Below are 18578 nucleotides of genomic sequence, written 5' to 3' on the forward strand. Positions count from 1 at the left end.
TTAATTCAAGTATAAAGGGGGGAGCCGTTTTAAGCAAGGAAGTGGCTTAGTCTGAATTATGTTTTAGCAGACCCCTGTGGCTGCTGAGTGGAGCACCCGCTGTGGATGGGCCAGTGGAAGGCAGGGCGTTGTAGGAGGAAGAATCCTGCGTTCCCACACTGTCGCAGCCGGACGAATTGGTGGCCGTGTCCTCCCCTGGGACTCAGTTTCCCCCTTGTAAGACAGGGCTCATTGGGCCCTTCTCCAGCTCCAGCAGCCCATCCGCCAGCGGCCGCCCCGGCGCCAGGGGGCGCCTCCTCGATGACTCGGCGCTCGGCTGGCCAGGCGCCGGCGCGTCGCCCGCTCGATTGGTCGGGTCGGGGCGGGCCGGAGCGCCGCCGGCCAGCGCCATTGAGGAGCCGGGAGAGGAAGAGCCGCGCAGCGCCGGGCTGGGCGGGCGGCCCGGGACACCGACAGGTACTGGCCGGGGCGGGGGGCGGCGGGCAGGGCCCGGGACTGCAGGCGGGCGTGGGCCCGCTGTCGGCCGCCCCGGCTCAGCTTCGGACCTGGGGCCGGGGCCCGCCCGCGGGGAGCGCGTCGCTGGGAGCCCGGGGAGCCCGGCGTCCGGCCCTCCCGCCGCCTGAGCTCCTCCGGGGGCCCTGGGGCGTCCGCGCTCCCGACGGCCCCGAGCCCGCCGCCTTCTCGGGGACACCTGCGTCCCAGCCACCGCGGGCACCCCAGGGTCAGACGGGCTTGGGGCTGCCCGAGCTTCCCGGGACCCCGGCGTCCTCGTCCTGGGAGTCCGAGCCCCCGCCGGACCCGGCACCCTTCCCGGGGTCCCGGTAGCCTGGTGCCCTGGGATTGGGGGCAGTGTCAGCCCGCGTCTCTCCGCCTGAGCGGCGGTCCCCATGCGGGACCCCCGTGCGCGGGCCCCCGTACCTCACGCTCGGGAACGGGGCGCGGGTCAGTTCTCCAGAGTGTTTTGGCCACCCACCAGCCTTCTGGGGTCGCGCTCTGGGATGGGGACGTCAGGCCTCTAGCCAGTCTTTACCCCCGCTCCCCGGGGTCACACCCGGGCTGAGTCCCTCCTCCCAGGGGCGGGACCCCAGGCTCTGGGCGCCGTCGCCTCCGCGCTTTATCTGGGAGGTGGGGTCTCTGTCTTCTGGAGCCCACGGGGTGGAAGAAGGGCTATGGGCCCCTCGCCTTCACGGGCAGCCCCATTCCTGGGGGCCCCGGGGCCTGGCAGCTGTCCCCTCTTGTCTTCTTTCTCATAGCACCCCGGCGCCCGTGGCACTCAGGCCCGGCCGGCTGGTGAGGAGCGTCCTGGTCCCTTTGCCAGTCCTACTCCCGGCTTTGGCCGCCCCTCGAGGGAGGGGCCTGGCTCAAGGTCACTCCCGGCTGTCTGTCCGCCTGTGGGCTGAGCCCTGATCCCCGGTGGCACCTGCCTCACCGATTAGGGGAGGTCAGGTGGGAGTTAGTGCCGGGCGGCTGCCTGGAAGCCCTGGTGGACCCGACCCGAGCGTGTAAACACTTTGGGATTCTAGCCAGTCTGGTGGCCCTTCCCGACACCGGATTCCTTAAGGAAATCCTTGAAGTGGCTTCCAGCCTGGTCTAGATGCTTAGCAGAGCTGATAGATGCTTTCTGGCTTGAGTCTTAATTTACTGACCAGGGCGTTTACGATGCTTCTCGCCCCATCTTTTTGGTAATCTGTGTTTTGCATTTTCCCACCTTGCGGGGGGCGGGGGGCGGCGGGCGGCGGGCGGCGGGGGTAGAGTAGGGCCTGATTCCCTCTGCTGGGAGAGCATTTGTATTTGGCACTTGAGAGAGTTTGTTAGCATTTTAGGGGTCAATGGCAGTAACTTCAGAAATAAAGAGTACTCATTTTGGCACCTTGCCTGTTGGAGTCTGCATAGTAAGGCTAGATTAGTCAGGTTCACATTTTGTTTTCACAGATTCACTTGTTTAAAGATATAATAAATAAATGTGTTTTTTTTTGTTTTTTGTTTTTTGTTTTTTACCAGACTGGTAAACATTTCTTATTTTAAAGAATTTGTTCTTGTAACCTCTTCTTTAAATACAGGTATCCAGTGATCTCTAGCAGATTCTTAGTTTTACACAAAATGTGGCTTAAAAAAATCTCTGGAAAGAAACTAGCATTTCATCAGATGCTCTTTAGCTTCTGATTTATTGTCACTGTCGTTGATGGCAAATAGAAATTAATCTTGCTGGAAGAGCAAGACACTGTTGACAAATAAGTTCAGTCTTTCCTGGAGGTTGAGTTAACTCTTACGGGGCCTTGTGTGTTGGGATTTTGTCAGATGGTGGCCTTTCATTTGGGATAAGCGTATCTTTTGGCACTAAGATGAATCACCAAGTAGGACACATGTCGTAGCAAACCTGGAGTGTCCAGCATGGTGGGCTGGTATCTGATGTGCTTGGCTCAGAGCAAGATTTGGAACTCGCAGTTCTAATTGGGATCTACTAGCTGGGTGATTTCGGAGCCCATTTAAACGTTTATATCTTGGGGCGCCTGGGTGGCTTAGTCAGTTAAGTTTCACACTTTGGCTCAGGTCATGATCTCACGATTCGTGAGTTTGAGCCCCTCATTGGGCTCTATGCTGACAGCTCAGAGCCCGGAGCCTGCTTTGGATTCTTTGTCTCCCTTTCTCTCTGCCCCTCCCCTGCTCTTTCTCTCTGTCTGTCTCTCTTTCTCTCTCTATCAAAAATGAGTAAACATTAAAAAAAGTTGAACCTTTTATGTCTCAAGTTCCATCATGTTAACTTTTAGTCGTACTAAAAGTAACCTATATATTTTTTTGTAATACTAATAAACACGGTTATTATCATGGGCAGTAGCAGCTCAGGACTATACTAAATACAGTAGCTGGAACCAGAGGATTTCTTGTGTTTGTGTTGCTAAGATAGTTCGTTGTATCAGCAACCCAGGGTTCTGTCTGGGCACCTGTAATGCAGTTCCAGGACATTTAAGAATAGCGAGAAACCACTGCCTTCTCCCTGTCATTTATGTTGTTTTATGAATGATCCTGATGAACACATTTGCAACATGGAATTAGGGAAGGCTTACAGAGGATCGCTGCCAAATGTGAAGTTCATTGAAAGCTCTCAGGGCATTTTTTTGCCTTCATCTAGGACAAGGTTCTTCAGCCTCAGCACTGTTGACATCAGGCTGGATAATTGTTTGCTGTGGGGGAGCTGTCTTGTGCGTTGTAGGATGTTTAGCTGCTTCCCTGGTCTCTACTCACAAGATCCCAACTGCAGCGCCCCGTCACGATAATCAAAAATGTCTCTAGACGTTGCCTAATTGCATTTGGACGAGAATCGCTGACCAGGACAGTCTACTTCCAAGGTGAATTCCTAAAGGCAAGCAGTTTAATGATCAGTTGCATGGAAAAGATAGACAACTTGGAGTTCTGGGTGTTTTTTGGTAAATTTGTGACTGTTCCTTGGTTTGATCCTCTGCCAACAGGGCATCTTGCAGTGCTCATCACCCCTTTTTTTCTTAAATCTGGGCTTTGCATTCGTCCACCCTCAGGGAAGGCAGAGTAGAATATCAGCTCAGAAAATCATCTGTTTTTTTCTGTTGATTTCCTTTTTTGTTTCCTTCATAGATTCTTCTATGACCATGAGAGAGAGAAATAAAGAATGATCCATGATTTTTAAACACCTTGTCTTGAGGATATAGTCATGTTGGAAGGTCTTGTAGCCTGGGTTCTCAATACCTATCTGGGGAAATACGTCAATAACCTGAACACTGATCAGCTCTCTGTTGCACTTCTGAAAGGTAAGTGTATCTCTTTTTGGTAAAGTATGCCTTTGCAGATGGCATTTCTGTTTTTTTAAATATTCTTTTTGTTGTACTGAGAATAATAAAACATAATGCCCAGATGGCTTTGTACTAAATATGTGTTAAAGGAAATATGTTCTCTTATATGACACTGATTATTATTACAGGGTAACTTAATGTAGCTGTATTGCTATAGATTTTAGGGAACTATTAAATATATATATATATAAAAAGACTATACTGCTGGTGACTCTGCTTTATCTCAGTTAACTTAAAAAAATATTTTTTAAATGTTTATTCATTTTTGAGAGAGAGAGAGAGAGAGAGAGAGAGAGAGAGAGAGAAAGAGACAGAGCGTGAGTTGGGGAGGAGCGGAGAGAGAGGGAGACACAGAATCCAAGGCAGGCTCCAGGCTCTGAGCTGTCAGCACACAGCCCAAGGCTGGGCTCAAACCCAAGAGCTATGAGGCCACGACCTGAGCCAAAGTCGGACATTCAACCAACTGAGCCACCCAAGTGCCCCAATCCCAGTTAACTTTTTAACTTTATGAAGCTTTATGGAGGTGGCCATGTAGTGACAATGGCATTGGCTTGGCTTCAAATCCTGTTGTGTTACTTATTACCTGTGTGAACAAGTCATTGAAATTCTGAGCCTTGGTTTCCTTAGAACAAATGGGTGATATACCTCTCCAGTATTGTTGTAAGGATCAAACGGAATGACATTTAAAGCTCTTATCCTGCTGTGTGTAATAGACACCTAGTCAAAGTTTTCACATATGTTACTGTGGAGTCTTTGACAGAATTTCTGAGGTCCTGTCTTGCCTAGTAATAAAGTTCTATAAAGTTTGAGACATTTTAGCCTTTACAGGCCTATCCTTGGTAAATGCCTGTACATGATTTAACGCAGTCCAGGGATCTGGTGTGAGCACTGGAAAACCTCTTTTTTTCCCCTTCTTTTTTTTTCCTTAAATATTTTTAAAATTTATTTTTGAGAGAGAGAGCATGAATGGGGGAGGGGCAGAGAGAGAAGGGGTCGGAGGATCCCAAGCAGGGTCTGCGCTGACAGCAGCGAGCCTGATGTGGGGCTCGAACTCATGAACGTGACCTGGGCTGAGGTCGGATACTCAACTGACTGAGCCACCCAGGCGCCCCTCCCCTTCTCCTTGTTTTAATTTAAGTTCTTTGTGCTCAACTCACAATGGAACATTTGAACAATCTAGAGAGAGGAGATAAAGTCAGTCTGCAATCATGTAGCATCATAGAAAGTGGGAAGGAAATCTCAAATATGGCGGAAAGCTCACCTTCTGGGGGTGTGGGTTTTGGCCGGTGGACTGGGACAGGTTAGTGGAGATGACAGTGGTACATATTGTGGCATCTGAGAATAGGGTGCCAGTGGTTCACCTGTCACCAGAAGTATTGCTTTGCAGGTTTTCCTGACCCATCTGAACCAGTGAAAGGATTTTGGCAGCCACAGGCTGTGGGGAGCCCCCCCTCCTCCCTCCCTTTCACTGGAAACTGAAGTAGGTTTTTTCTTAATCTTTAACTTCTGTCCTGACCTTTTTCCTCCCTGTCCTTAGAAGGGAGTTGCTGAGTGCAAGGTGAAAGTGACCAATCTGTCAGGGAAGAGGATGTGTTCAAAGTATGAGAGTAGTGTCGAGTTCACCTCTTTGGTCACTTACTGAAGTTCTCATACATGCTACAAAGCTAACCAGGTGGCACAGGCCAGGAAACAGGGCCGAGAAAGGGAATTGCAAACCATAACCTTGCTAATAAAAGAGCCAGCTCTTTCAAGAGTGATGTGGTAAGAGGATGTTGGCTGAAGAAATGAATAAATACAAATGTGTGGTATCTGATGTACCGTGGAGTCTATACTAATAACAGATTTCTAAGCTCAGTTTTAGAATCTGTCTTGTAATGACAACTATGTGTATCTCTCTGGTGCTTCAGACTGCCTTTCTATGCTTATTTCCTATTTAAAAATATTCTCTGTGCAGAATAAAAAAATACTTTTTCTTTCCTAACCGGTATTAGTGTGATGCCCCGTCCTTACAGATTCAGAGCACATCACAGTGCTTGGCTAGGAAAGTTTGGGGCATTGCAGTTATAGTTAAAGCAGTGTCTGGAGGCAGGGGTTACAGTATGGGAATAAGAATGTTATTTCAGTCCATCTGGAGATATTTAGTATGCGAGATGCTTTGGGAGATGCCAGGAAGATGGACATAGTGATCAAGAGTATAGGGTTTGTAGCCGGACTGGCTTTGAATCCCATTTCCTCCATTTACCAGTAACTTGGGGAACTTACTCCAATTCTTCATGAATTCTCAAATTCTTCCTGTCCGTGAATCGGAGAGAATATTAACGGTCTCATGAGGTTCTGAGGACTGGACACGTTAATGTAGGTCAAGTAGCTTAGAACCGTTCTTGGCATACAGCGGGCCCTCAGTCGATGTTAGTTACCATCATCCTCCACTGTCACGATCGTCAGCCTATGATTGGTGTGGGTTGGACTTCAACCGTGGATTGTGCACAACATACTGAAAGTAATAAAACTGTAAATAGTGTACAAGTAGTTGAAGGAGAGAGAGAGAATTTGTATAAGATGTTATTTGTTTAGTCACTCGGCAAACACCGTTGTGTGCCTGCTTTGGGTCTGGCTCTGTGCTAAGGGGCGATACAAAGAGTGGGGACAGGAGAAGATTCTAGGAGCTCAGGCCTAGGGGCTGGGCCTGGTCTCCCCACTCACAAGCTACTTGTGACTGTGAGCAAGTTACTTAGGCCTCCTCTCCACCCCCTGCGCCTCTGGCCAGCTGAGATCAGGCAGATCTAGGGCGGGTTCGAGCCCTGCTGCTCAGCGGCTCTGTGAGTTTCAAGCAGATTGCGTTTCTCTAAGCCTAACGTCCCTCACATTGAAATGGAGAAAATAATAGTATTTCCTCATGTTGTTGTGCGGATTGAATGAGGCGATGCATATCGAGTGCTTGGCACCAGTCAGGTCTCACTCAGTGGTACCTGCTATTACTGTTCCTGTTCCACGTCCACGTCTGTGGTCCTTGCCCTTGGACACCTGCTATCTTGCTGGGGAGACAGAAATAATACAGCAACACAAGGCAGTAGGTAGTAACTTGTTGTACCAGAGACACAGGCAGAGTGCAGTGGGGTGCCGAGGAGGGGGGTCGTCCATCCTGTTCGTAGGACCCTAGAAGGCCGCAGTGCAGGGTCTCGATAGGCGGCGTGGGACGGGTCATGACATTGCGGGTAGCATGAAGCTTGTGAGCACAGGCCGAAGGTGGAAAGCTCGCAGGGCGTGTTTGGGATGATTTGGGGCCAGAAGACAGCAGCTGCTGGTGTCATGTCGGGGAGGCAGGACTTCGGGCCGTGGGCATATCTCTATTTGTGACCCAGCACTTCGGCTCCCTCTCCTTTTTGTTCCTATAAGCCCTGAACCTCAGGCTGGCTTTTTTTTTTTTTTTTTTTAATTCTTTTAATGTTTATTTGTTTTTGAGAGAGAGAGACATCGTGAGCAGGGGAGGAGCAGAGAGAGGGAGGGAGACACAATCTGAAACAGGCTCTGAGCTGTCAGCACAGAGCCCGATGTGGGGCTTGAACTCCGGAATGGCGAGATCATGACCTAATCTGAAGTCAGATGCTTAACCGACTCAGCCCCCCAGGTGCCCCGCTCAGGCTGGCTTTTTAAGTGACGCAGAGCCGAGGGAGGAGAATTCAGTAGTCATTGGTGATGACTGAAAAGCAGCCGGCCCCTAGATTTCCCCCAGTTCTAGGGACTTGGTTTCTTGGTAGCCTAACTAAGCTGAGGAGTTTTTGAATGAGACATCTAGGAATAAGCCTGTGTGTTATCTGCCCGGAAATAAATGAACAGCGCTCTCATTTATAAAGTGCTCACCTCCTCTGGGTCCCTTGAGGGACCTTTCCCAGCAGGGCCGGTTGTGGGTACACATTTGAGTGGGTGGGGAATCAGAGAGCCTTCCGACTGGAAGGCTTCCACTGCCACCCTTTTGTCTGATTCCTTTGTTACTGACTCGCCTTGAGCGGCCCTTCTTGTTCTTTCCTCGGTCTCTTCTCCTTCCTCGACCACCTCTCTTGCCCTCTGTGCTTTAATGTTTTACGGCGTGGACTGCCTGCAACTCCTTCCACTTCCCGCAGGTGGATAGCAGCCACCTGCCTTTGTGACAGATGTGGGTATTGAAAAATAGGGCAGATGATTCAAATCGCAAATGACGCTCTTCAGAAGGAGAAATGATATACTTTCCCCCTTTAAGTCAGTTTCAACTGTTGAGGAACATGTTTCATGTCCACCTCCCCCCTTATGATCGTTTACTCCCCAAATGTGGAAATAGGGTTGCATCCGGGATCTCTGGGGTTATTAACTTCTCCTTGTGGCTAGTCGTTATTTTTAATTTACTTACTTATTTGAGTGTGTGTGAGAAAGAGAGAGGTGGGGGGGAGCAGAGAGTGGGGGAGAGAGAGAATCCTAAGCAGGCTCTGCACTCCGAGCTGAGCCCGACCCGGGGCTCCATCCCATGAACCATGAGATCGTGATCTGAGCCGAAATCAAGAGTTGGACACCTGACCGACCGAGCCACCCAGGCACCGCAGCTCTTTGGTTGGTCTTTAAGCTTTGTGGGGACCCACATAGATCGTTTCTGCAAAAGTCTAAAACGTAAGCTGCTTGCATTTGCTCAGCATCTGCCAAGTTGCTAGATTTGAATACTTCTTTAGAAGCCAGTTACCCACAAGTTCTGAACAGTCATTTAAAGGGAAAAATAATTGTTTCTTGTATTAGTTTGTCTTTGGCTTGCTTGCCTTTCTTCTGAGTTCTCGTACCAGTTAGTGGTTGCTGGGTGGTTGTCGTCTGTACTCCCTTTTCTCAGAAATCGCCCGAGGTCGTGCGAACAGTTTTGTCAAATGTTGCCTGTCTCCGCCCTTCAGGATGGGGCCCTGCCTCCTCTCTTCACATTCCCAGTGGCCAGCTCGGTGCCTCCTACACACTGAGGAGTCACCTCTGGGAGAGCGAGAGGTCAGTCGCTCCCTCTTGACTGTGCCTCAGTCGCTTCAGAGACATCTTGGACCTCTAGGTTTAAGTCCTATAAAAGCTGGGTCTGACAAGGACCTTCAGCGGTGGTTTGTTCTTTGCTTTCTGACAGGTCATTAAGCCTGCAAGTGGAGATATGGAGGAGAACATGTGGAGCTGGTCTCTCCAGAAGGGAGTGCAGCTCCTTTTGATGACCAACTTTATTTAACTCAGGGGCTCTCAGATGTTGTGTGCAATATACCCATTTGTTGGGGAGTGGGGGGTTTGCAGGAGCTTGTTAAAAATCACAGATTTCTTGTTTTAATCCCAGCGATGTCTGGGCAGGGGGCCCAGGAGCCTGCATTTCTTTCCAGGTGATTCAGATGTTAATGGTTCTCTGCTGAACATGCATCTAAACTCGTCTAAACTCGGGGTCTGCAACCTAGCCACTGGCCAAATCCAGACCGAGAATGTCGCTTTTATATTTTTAAAGGCTTGTAAACAACAACAACAACAACAACAGAGAGAATATACAACAGATACCATAAGGCTTGAAATATTTACTATCTGGCTTATTATCGAAAAAGATCCCAGGCTAAACCCTTCATCCTCAGGCAAGCTTCGGCTGTCAGAGGGGGATGGTCAGGAAAGTAGTGCACATAAAGTCCATGGGCTAGTCTGGCGCTGCTTCTGGCTTTTTAGGGCTGGGTGGAGATGGAAGACTTTCCCTTTAACCTGCAATGATATGCACACAGTAGGCACCTACTGCATTTGCTGGATGAACATTTCATGATGTTGTTTTTATTTCTTAGGTGCTGTTGAGTTGGAAAACTTGCCGTTGAAGAAAGATGCCTTGAAAGAGCTGGAATTACCGTTTGAAGTCAAAGCTGGTATGCGGACCTCTAAGGCTGAGAGAGGCGGTTTTGAGTCTTATACTGCTTGGGATGTGAAAACTGAGAGCCCTTGAGTTTGGCTCTGTTTGAGCAGGAAGAGGCAGGATAGGAAGTATAGACTGTAGATCAGTCCTAAAGTGTGGCCTTGTCTATCAGGATGACCTTGGGTGGTGGTGGGAAGGTCAGGTGTTCCCCAGGCCCATTGAATCAGAATTGGCAAGGGAGTGTCACTGAACTTTTTTTTAATGTTTATTTATTTTTGAGACAACGTGAGAGACAGAGTGCAAGCAGCAGAGGGGCAGATAGAGGGAGACACCGAATCTGAAGTGGGCTCCAGGCTCTGAGCTGACAGCTCAGCTGACAGCTGATGCTGGGCTCAAACTCACGAGCCGTGAGATCGTGACCTGAGCTGAAGTCGGACGCTTAACCGACTGACCCGCTTAGGCGCCCCCAACCGGCATTTTTAATAAGCATCCCCAGGTGATTCTTATGTTTCTTAAAGAACTAGATACAGGGAGTTCTTATTTTTGAAGAATTCTTTATATTATGGAGAGACAGTTTACTGAATGAAAGGTGGGCTTTGGAGCAGTGTGCTTGGGTGTATATTCCATATCTACCATTCTCTGGCTGTGTGACCTTGTGGAAGTTCCCTCACAACTCTGTGTGTGCCTCGTAGTCTTTAAGATGAGAGGATAATTGTTGTACCTACATCAGAGGGTTGTGGAGAGGAATACATGAGTTAATGCATTAAAATTACTCAGAACGATGCCTGGCACACTCATAGATTTTTGCAGTTATTATAGGAGTTCTGCAGGTTTGGTAAGGAAACAAGAATGGTCGTGGAATAAAAATATTCTTTGTTAGGGCACCTGGCTGGCTCAATTGGAGCGTGCAACTCTTGATCTTGGGTTTGTGAGTTCAAGCCCCACAGTAGGTGTAGAGATTACTTAAAAATAAAATATATTTTTTTAATTTCTTTTTTTTTTTAAGTTTATTTATTTTGAGAGAGAGAAGGGGAGGAGCAGAGAGAGAGGGAGAGAGAGACAATTACAAGCAGGCTCTGCACTGTCAGCATGGAGCCCGACTTGGGGCTTGAACCCATGAATCGTGAGAGCATGACCTGAGCTGAAACCAAGAGCTGGACACTCAACTGATTGAGCCACCCAGGTGCCCCTTAAAAATAAAATCTTAAAAAAACAAAACAAAAAAACCACATTCTTTGTTAAATTACCATGTATAAAATTAGTCCCTATTCAGACACCACTCATCATTCAATAATAGCCTGTTGATGTCATTCTTTCCCTTATTTTTGGATACTTATATTAAAATGCAAGTACAATGCAAATCAGTTGCTAGGTGAAATAAGATAGAAATCTTGCAAAAGATTTAGACTTTCTTGAAGTCAAATTCAAGTGATGGGTGAACTGCCAGAATCATAGGCAAAGACCCTGACCGATTAGAATCTTAAAGAAACTCTGGAATGATGATACTGTGGATGTTTCCAAAAGAGTTATTATTTGAGTATCAAAGGATTCAGAGAGGCTCTTGGAGGAAATTGATGAGGTTTTCTCATATTTTTGCAAAAACGACCCTATTTGTATTCTGCAAAAATTAAATGAAATGTAACAGAAGTTATATTTTGCTTGTCGTCTATCAGATATGCCTCTTCCTCCCAATTAATTTAGGTTAGAATTGCAACTGCACTCTAATTATTATTAAACTCTTTGTGGTGAAAACCGGTATATGGTTTTGGTTATAATATTAACTATTAAATATACAAAACTTACTTGCAGGGTGCCTGGCTGGCTCGGTTGGTAGAGCATGCGACTCTTGATCTCAGGGTTGTGAGTTCAAGCCCCATGTTGAGTGTGGAGCCTACTTAAAAAAAAAAAAAAAAAAGAAACCCAGAGCTCCCAATAAAGCTCCCTCCAAAATTAAAAAAACAAAAAAAACTTACTTTCATTTTTCTAGATAAAATCCAAATTAAAATGTTTTTCATTATTTGCTGTCACATTTCTTAACTTGTTACTGGATTACACAGTCACTTGGTGTTAATGATATTTTATCTTTAACAGGTCAATCCTACTTGAATTCTAGATCTTAGAGGGAAATGATCACCTTCTGATAACATATGTTTCAGAGATACGCTATTAGTTGGGCCGTGTGGATCTTTGAGAGCCATTAGGACAGTTCAGATATTCTTTTTTTTTTTTTTAAGTTTATTTATTTATTTTGAGAGAGAGTACGGGAGGGGCAGAGAGAGAAGGAGAGAGAGAATACCCAGCGGGCTCTGCATCGCCAGCACAGAGCCCAACGTGGGGCTCGAACTCATGAACCGTGAGATCATGACCTGAGCCGAAATCGAGGGTCAGACGCTTAACCGATCGAGCCACCCAGGTGCCACCAGTTCAGATAGTTTTATGCACTGTTGTTAGTAGGACATGCCTTTTACTAATTGTCTTTAAAGAAGGCCTGTATCCTAGGAAGCTCGGCTAGAAATGGTGGGACTGGGAAAATCCTATCACGGTCCTAGCAGGCCATTTAGTTTCTCATCAGCCTGTGTTCTCCGGAAGGATCAGAATTCGTTCTCAACAGAGTGCCACTGCAGAACCGCCCGCACGGCAGTTGGTATGTTCAAGACCGGACATATCGTAAGCCCAGTAACTCCCAAGAAGTGCTTCTCAACCAGCCAACTAATAACCAACGAGAAATGAGTTTAGTGCTCTCAGGCTTGTGCGGGTGCTGTGGGGAGAAAGACACCCCAACGTCGTTTAAGATGTAGGTTAGTTGGGGAAGAGGCAGTGCACAGAGGAGAGGTGTTGCGTTTGACAGGGTGAGGTCACTGCACTTTTTCCACGTTCTAGTTTATTGGGTCTTGTTCTTACAGATGTCAGTGTACTAACTTCTGTCTCCCACGTACGAGAACCTGCTGCCTATTTTCGTAGATGAAACAATAAATCGTAAAAGTACTAATGCTTCTTACAGAAAACTGGAAGAATACAGAAAAATAGAAAGAAGTGCCACCACTGTGTATCGGCATGTCACGAGATTTTGCTTTTCCCAGGCCTGATTGGGAAGGTGACTCTTCAGATTCCCTTTTATCGCCCCCACGTGGACCCTTGGGTGATCTCCATCTCCAGCCTTCACTTAATTGGAGCCCCTGAAAAGCTAGAGGATTTCGATGATGAGAAGGAGAAGCTCTTGGAGAGGGAGCGCAAGAAGGCTCTACTTCAAGCCCTGGAGGACAGATGGAAGGCAAGCCACACCCCCCTCGGCCACCAGAGCAGCTGCGGCGAGGCACCGCATGTGAGCAGAGCATTGGACGTGGCTAACCCTCGCTCTTTCCTTTGTAGAATGAACGCCAGCGGAAGGGGGAGTCCTACTGGTATTCAGTCACTGCCTCAGTAGTTACGAGAATTGTGGAGAATATCGAAGTAAGTCCTACTGACTTTTATGAAGTATGAACACGACAGGGACTTCTCAGGCTTACGAGTGTGTGCTCCTTAGTACTTGGTTTCTCGTGGGCTTAACTGATGCGGGGTATGTGATGCCACGGCTGACTGCTCAGGTGTGCCCTTTTATAGGCCGTGCCAGGAGGGAAACCTGAAGAGCAAGCCTCCAGCCCTGGGCAGACACAGGTTTTTCTTGCTCCGGCTCGTGCGAGTAGGAGTTTCCTTTTCACACTTTGTTCTTGAGTGTCGCCCTCCTCCTTGCTACAGGATGTACCTCCTAAGAAGCCGGGTCACCTGCACCTTCGTGACTGATTCTTCTAGGGCAAATCACTTAATCTCTCTGGTCTCGGTTTCTTCCTCTGTACAATGAGAGAGGTCGGATACGTGGTTTCTAGTGGGTGGCGTAGTGAATTGCGAGCAGCCCACTGAGGTGTTTCATCTCTCGCTGACGTTTCTGGTGGCAGGTTGATGAGGTGGCAGGTGCTTGGGCTGCTGGCCACATTTTCTGCTTTAATTACAATTTTGTTTTGTCCTCAAAAACTAGATCAGGGTCCACACTGATGTTCATGAATGCCATAAGAGTAAGGCTGTACTTATTACTACATCCGGGGTTTTCTTGCATTGCCAAGGTGACAGAGGCCAAAATGGTTTCAGGGTACACCACTTCCCCCAAAAATGCAGTCTGAGGTTGTTGGTTTCATAACTGTCAGAACGTTGACAAAGAGATTGGTACATTTGAGGTGAGTGCTTTGAATTGTTTTAGGCAGTTGTATTTTTAAGTTTTTTTTAGCTTTCATTAATTTTAAATAATTCATTGTTTTTATTTTTAATAATAGCTTTATTGAGATTTAGTTAACATTCCATAAAGTTCATACTTAAAAAAAAAATTTTTTTTTTAATATTTGAGAGACAGAGCACGAGCAAGGAAGGGGCAGAGAGAGAGAGAGACAGAGAGACAGAGGGAGACACAGAATCCAAAGCAGGCTCCAGGCTCTGAGCTGTCAGCACAGAGCCCGACGTGGGGCTTGAACTCACGAACCATGAGATCGTGACCTGAGCTGGAGTTGGACGCTTAACTGACTGAGCCACCTAGGCGCCCCATAAAGTTCACAGACTTTTAACATGTACACTCTAGTGTTTTTTAGTGTATTTACAAAGTGCCTAGATTACCACTCTCTAATTCCAAAACACCTTCCTTACCCCAAAAAGAAACTTCACGCCCACTTAGTAGCTACTCCCATTTCTCCTCTCCCTCTAGCCCCCCTCTAATCTATCTTCTTTATGGAAATTGCCTGGTTTGGACATCTCATATCCGTGTGATCGTTCATCACGTGGCCTTTTGCGTCTGGCTTCTTGCACTTGGCATAATACTTTCAAGGTTCATCCGTGTTGTGGCATGTACCAGCACTTTATTCCTTTTTAAGACTGAGTAAAGTGTTCCCGTGTATGGATTGTCAAAGATAAACAAAGCTGGATGTTAGTTGAAGCAGTGAAAACAGATTTTATTCAGTAACTAGCGACAGAAGTGGCAGGAGCAGAGCTCTGTTCCAGTTTGCACGGAGGTGACTAGGCCTTTGAAAGGGAGAGTGAGGTGGGATCGGTGGGGGCGGGGCGGTGGGGGGGGCTCAGGTGAAGAATTCTAAAAGGTCAGTGTCAATGTGATAAGGCCAGCTGTATCTGCTGGCTGGGCTTCTGTGCTCCCACAGAGATTGGCAGACAGGGCCTCTCCTTCCTGATGATTACATTTCAGAGGGATGGCTTTCATGTCCTTGATTGTAGGAGATACACACACATCTCATAGGGACAGAGAAAGGATTCACAATTGTAAGCCCTTCTGGGTCAATGCTTTTAAGAAAGGGAGGTCAGGGACCTATTGTCAGGCGTTGGCTGGAACAAACAGCCCCGAGCTTTTCCAGACAGGAACTCAGGAGGAGGCCGGCATGTCCCAGGCACGCAGCTTTAGGCTGCTAGAAACCTCAAAGTGCAGGAGTCTGAATGGAGTATTCATACTGAGGGTTTTTGCGGTTTTCAGGCTATACTACATTGTGTTTATCTGCTTATCAGTTGATGGACATTTGGGTTGTTTCCACTTTTTAGCTATTGTAAATAATGCTGGTATAAACATTCGTGTATGTGGTTTCGTGTGCATATATGTTTTCAGTTTTCTTAAGTACATACCTAGGAGTAGAACTGTGGAGTCATATGGTAACTGTGTTTGATTTCATGAGGAACTGACAGACTGTTTTCCAAAGGGGCTGTGCTGTTTTACAGTTTCACCATTTAACGTATGAACTTTTTAATTTCTCCACATCCTCCTCAACACTTGTTACTGTCTATCTTTTGATAATAACCAGACTAGTGGGTATGAGGTGGTACCTCACTGTGGTTTTGACTTGCCTTTCCTTAACGGCCAATGTTGAACATCTTTCCAGTGCTTATGGCCGCTTGTGTATCTTTTTTTGAGAAATGTCTATCCAGATCCCATTTCCATTGAAAACATTGGTTTATTTTATTTTTTTAATTACTAAAAATTTTTTAAATTTTCTTTTCTTGAGGAAGTGTGAGCCGGGGAGAGGGGCAGAGGGAGAGAGAGACAGAATCCTAAGCAGGCTCCACATTCAGTGGAGAGCTGGACGTGGGGCTTGATCCCATGACCGTGGGATCGTGGCCTGAGCCCAAATTGAACGCTCAGTTGACTGAGCCATCCAGGTGCCCTGGTTTATTTGTTTACTGTTGGGTGGCAAGTGTTCCTTGTGTATTTTGGGATTCTAGTCCCTTATTAGATGTATGATTTGCAGATATTTTTTCTCATCCTATGGGTTGTCTTTTCGCTTTCTGTTAACGTTTTTTAATTCACTGAAGCAGAGTGCCTTTTCTGTAGCCCACCCGCAGGGGCAAGGGGAAGTAAACGGGTACAAAGTGTATGTGCCCTCCTGGTGTTCCTGAGTCTAGGTGCCGGGACACTGGGGCAAGATTAAGGTATCGTAGGACAGGGCAGGCCAGTTATCTAGATCCAGTGGTATTTCTTTGAATGTTTCTTTAAGGGGTCTTCTGGAATGGTGTGTGTGCCCTAAGCATTTGTGTAAACTACCTGCTGTAGTTTACTTAAATGCTAAGGGCAGTTTGACGTCTCCCTGCGGTATTCTACCTGCAGCACATGTCAAAGTGCATTTTCCTTTTTTCTCCCCCTTGCAGTTAAAAATTCAAGATGTCCATTTGCGCTTTGAAGACGGCGTTACCAATCCGTCCCATCCTTTTGCGTTTGGCATCTGTATTAAGAATGTGTCCATGCAGAATGCTGTGAATGAGCCTGTGAGTATGAACTGGCCCGCTAACCAGGAAGAAAGCACTGGTTTTAGGGAATTTGGGCTTCTGCCTTTGTCGTTTCGTGTTATGTAAAGGAGGCCGCGTTCTTCCTCACCAAGTTCTTGGGTGGCTGTGCGCGCCTCTTGTCTGTGCCAACAGATTAATTCACCAAAATAGGAAAATGGCTCATTTTCTCTGACCTTTTGTTACTTCGCTCATCCGTTCAACGTCGATGCGGCCCCATTTATCTTGTGCCTGAAGAAACTGAGTTCTCATACTGTGTGCACCTCTGGGGGTAAACTCTTTCTGTTTCACAGATTGAGCCATCCTCTGGGAATACTTGTCGATGCCTTGCACATCTTGAACGCCATTCTCCACCTCCTTTTGGCCTCCTGGTTCATGGGCTTTACCTGCGGGACACCTCTGTGGTGTTTTAGTGTCACAACCAAAATTATCCCATTATGTTCCATTGGCCCATTTTGCGTCCCTGAAACCAGCTTTTTCCCTTTATTCTCTAACATGTTATGGAGTATTAAAACACACGAAACTAACCTCTTTTGAGCCCTTTCCCATGCCAGGCACTTTTCTTAGTGCTTCACGTGATTAACCTCGTTGAATATTCAGTGCTCTTTACCGCACCTCTGTCAGCCTCCTCCTACACACAGCCGGAGGTGCTAAGGTGCACAGCGATGGAGCGGAAGGGCCAGGTCCTGAAGCTGCGTGGCCCAGCTGCCAAGTGGGGTTTGCAAACTGTGGACTGGAGAGCAAAGTCCCCCCACTCCCCCTTCTTGTCTGTAAAGAATTACCGGATCACTGCCACACCCATCATTTCCATGTTGTGCAGGGCTGCCTTTGTGCTCTGGTGGGCAGAGTTGAGTAGTTACAACCGCAACTCCACGGTCCGTGAAGGCTTCTTCACATTTGCTCTCTGGCCCTTTGCGGAAGTTTGCCATCCCTGCTCCGGAGCGTGTGTTCTGAGCCACTGCACTGATCTCCAGAAACCCGGGCTCCTCCTTTTGCTTCTTGTTCCTCAACTTCCATATCCATCTGCTCACAGCACCCTGCCAGTTTTCCTTGCACAAGGTCTCAAATGTGTCCCTTCCTCGTATCCTCACGGCCACTGTCTCACTTTAGGATCCTGTAAACTTTGGCCCAGGCTGATAAAATATCCTGGTGCTTCCATCCCAGGGATAAAATATCCCCTTGCTTCCATCCCAGGCCCTTGGTTCTTTCTAAACCAGTGCTTCCCAGTCTCTTCCACATCACGGCCCACATGGAAATACAATATTATTTGTACAGGGCGCTGGGGCAAGTGCATGTGGCTGCTTGAGGCTGGAGGTGGTCAGGCAGATGTTTCTAAAATGTAACTGGAGCCTGTAAACTTGCTCATTTCTCGATCCACTCATGACTCGTTTTCTCTAGCACACCGGAGGGGAAAGCTCTACTTTGCAGTGTTGCCAGAGTTCTGTTTCTGAACAGAACAGATACCTAAGCCTGGTGCATGCCTACCTCAAAACCCTCCATGGCTCCATGGCTCCTCGAGTGTGAAGTCCAGACTCCTTAGTATGGCATCCACTTCCTTTCCTTGTGTATTCGTTTCCTAGGGCTGCCTTCACAAATTACCATGAACAAAATGGCTTATAACGACAGAAATTTATTCTCTTTAATCCTGGAGGCCTGAAGTCCGGAATCAAGGTGTTTGCCGGGTCGGTTCCATCTGGAGGCTCTGTGGGAGAAACTGCCCCTCCTTGCTTCTGATGGTTAACCTCGGCGTTCCGTGGCTTGTGGATGCGTCACTCCATCCCTGCCTCTGTCGTGTGGTCTTCCTCCCCCATGTGTCTGCCTTCTCTTCTCAGAAGGGCATCGGTCATTAGATGAGGGCCCATCCTCGTCTGGTATGACCTCGTTTTAATATGATTACATCAGTAAAGACCCTATTTCCAAATAATGTCCCATTCACAGGTTCCAGGAGGACATGAAGTTTTGGGGGGAGGGAAACCACTTAACCCAGCACACCTGGCTATTGTCAGCACTTAGCACCCCACTCCACATGTGTGTTCGTGCCTGTGTACCAGTGCTGCCCCCACATCAAGAGGACAGCGCTCCCATCACAC

At 47.6% G+C, this 18578-nt stretch overlaps 1 protein-coding gene across 8 annotated transcripts in view; it reads left to right on the forward strand.

Moving 5' to 3' along the window:
• Positions 1–302: 302 nt before the first annotated feature.
• The window catches only part of VPS13D (vacuolar protein sorting 13 homolog D), a 256101-nt gene continuing 237825 nt past the window's right edge, over positions 303–18578 (forward strand). For 6 of the 8 annotated variants that reach the window (XM_027060372.2, XM_027060377.2, XM_027060374.2 and 3 more), the window contains exons 1-6: positions 303–456; positions 3610–3782; positions 9626–9703; positions 12771–12961; positions 13060–13140; positions 16354–16470. In XM_027060372.2, the coding sequence (XP_026916173.2) occupies positions 3686–3782; positions 9626–9703; positions 12771–12961; positions 13060–13140; positions 16354–16470 (564 nt within the window). In that variant the 5' untranslated portion in view covers positions 303–456; positions 3610–3685. Of the gene's footprint in view, positions 457–2413; positions 3348–3609; positions 3783–9625; positions 9704–12770; positions 12962–13059; positions 13141–16353; positions 16471–18578 lie in introns of those variants that run through there. The other 2 variants (XM_053207322.1, XM_027060379.2) reach the window with 2 other exon arrangements.

This window comes from Acinonyx jubatus, chromosome C1, assembly GCF_027475565.1.
Source record: "Acinonyx jubatus isolate Ajub_Pintada_27869175 chromosome C1, VMU_Ajub_asm_v1.0, whole genome shotgun sequence".
Taxonomy (NCBI): Eukaryota; Metazoa; Chordata; class Mammalia; order Carnivora; family Felidae; genus Acinonyx; species Acinonyx jubatus.